General features: G+C 53.7%; 1 protein-coding gene across 3 annotated transcripts in view; it reads right to left on the reverse strand.

Moving 5' to 3' along the window:
• The window catches only part of MYH14 (myosin heavy chain 14), a 107,884-nt gene that overhangs the window by 11,923 nt on the left and 90,665 nt on the right, over positions 1 to 5,296 (reverse strand). For all 3 annotated transcript variants that reach the window (XM_006160113.2, XM_014592265.1, XM_014592264.1), the window contains 5 exons: positions 4,404 to 4,616; positions 3,276 to 3,437; positions 1,422 to 1,550; positions 823 to 911; positions 623 to 746 (listed from right to left, as the gene is read on the reverse strand). In XM_006160113.2, the coding sequence (XP_006160175.1) occupies positions 623 to 746; positions 823 to 911; positions 1,422 to 1,550; positions 3,276 to 3,437; positions 4,404 to 4,616 (717 nt within the window). The remainder of the gene's footprint in view (positions 1 to 622; positions 747 to 822; positions 912 to 1,421; positions 1,551 to 3,275; positions 3,438 to 4,403; positions 4,617 to 5,296) is intronic.

A 5,296-nucleotide genomic window follows, 5' to 3' on the forward strand; every position in this document is an offset into this window, starting at 1 on the left:
ATTTGTGTGTTGTGATGGGGAAAAATTATAATAAAAAATAAACTATAAAAAAAAAAGAGAAGAGGATAGAGAAAGATAGCAAGTGAACAATAGAGGGGATGTTAGTGAGAAACAGATATGGTTTATTATCTGTTGAAGATGACGTGTATAGTATTCTCAACTGGACTGGTCTGGGAAGTATTTCATGATGGGTGAAGTCTTTTAACAAGCAAAATGAGAAATAGTGATTGACTGTTTTAAAAAATTATAATAATAATAATTATTGGGAAATACATGGAAAAGACATTGAATGATAAAGCAGGGAGATTGATGTCTCTGTATTGACTGACATGCATGGCATTCCCTTTTGAAAAAGCAATGGAAGTCAATGTAAAGTTATATGTAATCCAATGTAATATAAAGAAGATTATAATGATAAAAAAAAAAAAAACTCTCTCTCTGTGTGTGTCTCTCTGGTCAAATTAAAAAATAAAATAAATGAATAAATAAAATTGAAATAGATCATTCTTTAAAAAAAAAAAAAAAGAAAGAGGATTCCTATTCAACCTTCAAAACCCAGCTCAGACACTGCCCCTTTCTGTACACGTGACAGCAGGGCTGAAGGCTGGGTCCCTGTACTCACCTGCAGGAGCAACTTGCGGTAGCGGTCGTTGAGCAGCTCTGCGTTGCTCTGCTCCTCCTCCAGCTCCTCCTCCAGCTGCCCCAGACGTCCCTCCAGCTGACGCTTCTCCTCCAGAATGGCAGCCCTGGGGGTACGGCAAGGTGGGGTGAGAGGCAGGACGATGGGAGGGTGCCTCCCCAACGTCATCGTGGCCCACTCACTTGCTGAGGTTGCCGTTGGCCACCTCGTCTGCCATCTCATCCCGGTCCTGCTGGGCCTGCCGCCGGGCGCGGTCCGAGGCGGCCAGTTCCTGTGACAGCAAGAGGGGGTAGTGGGTGGGGGTGAGGGTGCTGGTTCCACCCCTCCCTGCCGTCTCCCGCACTGCAGGTCACTGCCTACGTTAGGCTGTCCCTGGGTAACCCTGGAACGAACCTCTCCTACAGCCTCTCCCCTGTCTGACTGTGCCCCCGACCCCCTTCTCCTACTCAGCCCAGCATTGCTCTTCCAACTGCTCCTTCTCCAGGCTCCCTAACCACCACACCCCCGGTGCTCTCCTGGCCTCTTGCTGTCCCATATCACCCCAGCCCCTTCCCTCCTGTCCCCATTTCTGCTTTGACCCTCTTCAGGCCTTGTGCTCTGTCCCCAGCCTCCCTGCTCCAGCCCCAGCCTCCCTGCTCCAGCCCACCCTTCATAGAGCTGACCCTGCACTTCCCCTGCTCAGAACCCTCCTGTGGCTCCCTAGTGCCCTCGAGGCTGGACTGGAGGCCATGTGGTCAGGCCCCCACCCCAACCTCATACCAAGGCCGGCCCAACCCCTCACCTCTTGCAGCCGCAGCACCTCTGCCTCCAGCCCCTTGAGGCGCTTCTCACTCTCCCGATTCTGGGCAAAGATCTCCTCCCGGGAGTTGCGTGACTCCTCCACCTCCCTCCATAGCTCCTTCATCTGGACCTGGGCAGACAGGGTGGACGGGTGGGCTCAGTAAGGTGGCTGCTCCTCACAGGGAGCCCTTCACCCTCACAGTAGCTGGGCAGGGGCTCTTTGCACCCCCCCCCCAACCGTGAACAAACAGAGCCCTGCAGAACGGAATGGGCTCCCACACTTGAGCCCTTGCTCTGGGGCCTTGGGCCAGTCCCTCCCCCTCTGGTCTTCTGTCTCCTTGACTGTAAAAGGAGGGGTTGGCCTGGCTCAGCTTAGAAGGCAGCTGGAGGCCTAGAGGAACCTGGTTTCATCATCCAGACCTGAGTCTGAATCGTAGCTCGGCCGTAACCTTGCTGCATGACCTTGAGCCAGACATCGCCCCTTGGGTCCTCAGTAGCCTCCTTTTCAAAACAACCTTTATAGGGGCCAGCAGATGGGGTAATGGTTAGGTCGCTGGACTCCCACATGGGCGACCATAGTCAGAATCCCAGACCCAGAGGCTTGAAACTCATGCCAGGTAAGTGTGCACGTGTGCCCGAAATCCTGAGAGAAGACTACAGGAGAAGGCACTGTGGCGTGGTCATCCCTCCGGGGTGATTTCTTGCTTTCTGTCTCTGTCCCTCTCTCTGTTTCTCTGACAAGCACACGTGCTCTATAGCAAAAGTCTCTCTCTGAAAACAAAAGAAGCAAAAAACACTATCATGGGCTGGCTCCATGGCCTAATGGTTTTTTTTGTTTGTTTGTTTTAAAAAGAATTCTTTTATTTAACTTTTATTTATTTATTCCTTTTAATTTGACCAGAGAGGGAGAGAGAGACAGACAGACAGACAGCAAGCTGTCAGGTCCAGGACTCGAAGAGAGACAGACAGACAGACAGCAAGCTGTCAGGCCCAGGACTCAAACCACAGGTGGCCATGTGAGAGTCCAGCGCCCTTAACTACCACCTGCCAGCCCCAGCCTAGTGGTTAAGGAAGCTGGATCCCACGTGGCTGTTGATAGTTCCGATCCCAGCCCCAGCGGCTTGAGAAACATGCTGGTGCTGGTATCTACTGTATCAAACAGCACAATTCTTTTTCTTAAAATAATTATTTATTTATCATCGTTATTTTTCAATTTGACCAGAGTGAGAAAAAGAAAGTGAGAAAGCAAGCCGCCAAGTCTGGTACGTGAGCTGTGGTTCTCCCGTGGGCCCAGCTTGCTAAGCAGCAGTGTCCACATGTACCCCTTGCTGGACAGCACAGCTCTCTACTTAAAAAGTAAGAAAAACATCAGGGGCCAGCAGGTGGTGTAGTGGTTATGTCATATGGTTGACCGTGGTTCAAATCTCAGATCTAATGGCTGGAAAATCATGCTGGGCATGTGTATGTGCATGCCCAAAATCCCCGGAAGAGAAGGGATTGTCATGGGAATCCTCCAGGGGATGATTTCTCACTTTCCTTTCTCTCTCTCTCTTTCTCTCTCTCTCTCTTTCTGGTGAGCCCAAGCATCCTATGGCAAAAACTTAAAAAAAAAAAATCAGGCATAACGTTTACAGTCAGAAAACAAAAAAACTAAGGTATTTTCATTTCAAAAATAAAATGAAATCAGACTTAAAATTCAGCGTTTTAAATAAAGGAATGTAAAGCTATCAAAAGAGCCAAGTAAACACTGGGCGCAAGGATGTCCCCGTGGTGCTGATTCATCTGGACGTTCTGTGGCCGAGCAGACGGGCTCCAGTTGACCTCAGACCTGGGGCCTCCACAGCACCACCCTTACCTGCATCTTACGAAGCTGCTTCACGGCCTCCTCTCGTCCCTGCCCGGCGGCCTCCGTCTGAGCCTTCAGCTCCTCCAGCTCTGCCTCCAGCTTCTTGCGGGCGGCCACGGCCACAGCCCGCTGCTTCCTTTCCTCATCCCGCTCCACCTCTGCATCCCGCAGCTGTGGAGAGCCCGGGGGGGGGGGTGTTGGTTCAGGGGCCAGGGTGATGTCTCCAGGGCCCCAGCTCAGACCTCCTCTCACCTAAGCCTCCTTTCCAGTCTCTGCCCTCTCCCCTCCAGCACACGGTTCCAGGGGATCTTTACACACCCAGAGCTGACCCTGCTCACGGCCCTCCAGAGGTTCCCCAGCACTCCCAGGACACAGTCTCGGACACGCATCCACAGTTGGGTCACAGTGACCAATAGAGACAAAAAACACCAAGAACCCCCCCAGCCTGGGTTCTCCGCTTCACCTTTAGTCCCTGCCTTCCCGACTTCCAGAACTCCCTGCCCTGAGTCAGCTGCCCACATGACACCCAGAGCTGCTCCTCCTTTCCCATGCCCAGCTCTCACTGCCAGGTAGAGGGCAGCCTGCAGGGAACTCCTGGCTCGGATGAGCACAGTGGACGGCACGGGGGGAACTGCCACAGAGCAAGAGGAAGCCAGCAGTGACTGAAGGACGAGGGATTGAGGAAGTGGGGGCAGGCGGCCGTAGATGCACATCAGCAGGCCAGCGAGCCAGCGAGTGCATGAGTAAGCTGGGGGTGCACGGGCTGGGCTGGGGAGAGGAGGCAGTGGAGGGGTGGGGGTGCTGCGTGGATGAAGTGACTGGATGCAGGGCTGGCCGCGTATGAGTGTGGCATGGAGGCTGGTACAGAGCTGAGGTGGCTGAGCAGAAGGGGGTGTAGATGGAGGCTGAGTGGTTGGGTGGACGGGGGATGCATGACTTGGTGGGTCAGCAGGTCAACAGGAACGTGTATGGGTCAGAGGGTCATGGAAGGCTTTGAGCTGGGGACAGGAAGTGGACTGTGGAAGGAGGATGACTGGTGAGCAGGAGGGACTTTGGTACAAAAACAGTGGCAGGTGGGCAGGCAAGACCCTGAGCTGCCCCCTCACTGCCTGTGATACACGGGGCGTCCTGCTGTACCTGCTTGGCCAGCTGCCTCCGCCTCTCTTCGCCAGCCTCATCACGGCCCTGCAGGTCACGCTCGTGCTGCGCCTTGAGAGCCTGCACAGTCACCTCCAGGCGCAGCTTGGCGTCCTCAGCTGCTGTCAGCTCGTCCTCCAGTTCTGTCACCTGTGTCCGAAGGTCGTTGGCTGCCTGTTCTGCCACCCGGCGGGCTCGCTCCAGCTCGTGTACCTGGTGGAGAGGGGATGTGAGCTCTGGGCTGCGGCAAGGGCGGCCAGGATCCTGGTGGAGGGGGAGGCCGCGAGGTGATGTGCCCACTGAGGTTCGTCACTCGTTTGATGTTCAGTTAGCGCCTGTTTACTATGTGTCTCTCCTGAGCCCCCCTCGAACACTGTGGATAACCTACGTGCGGTAATTCCGTCATCTGGAGCTCAAGTGTTCGTTAGGGCAGCTGACTCTCACTCGTGGTGGATAACTTCCGCACAGTTTTGTAACCTGGGTTGTGAGCTCATTTACTGAGCCTTCATTTCAGGGCTCCTGGGCGAAAACAGGCTGACAATGCATAGCTGCAGGGCTGTCAGTGCTTTCTGACAGGGTTTCACCAACCCACCACCTACTGCTCTTTTCTTCTCAGCGTAGGGATTCTCAGATCTCTTAGGGAGTATAAATTAAAATTCTGAACACTAGGTGGAGACAGGTATGGGCTTACGAATTCTCAGGGACACTTCTTCAAGCCTCTTCTTAATTGTTACCTCCTCAGAAAGGCCTCCCTTGACCTACCAGGACCCCCCTGCCCCCGGTACCCACACTCCTGGCACTGAGCTCCCACTCAGCCCTGGCACATCGGTTGTCTCATATTCGTTTACGTGCCTTTTTGTGCCACACACCCTGGGCTGTGACTCACACCAAGC

Source organism: Tupaia chinensis, unplaced genomic scaffold (assembly GCF_000334495.1).
Source record: "Tupaia chinensis unplaced genomic scaffold, TupChi_1.0 Scaffold000673_1, whole genome shotgun sequence".
NCBI classification, from domain to species: Eukaryota; Metazoa; Chordata; class Mammalia; order Scandentia; family Tupaiidae; genus Tupaia; species Tupaia belangeri.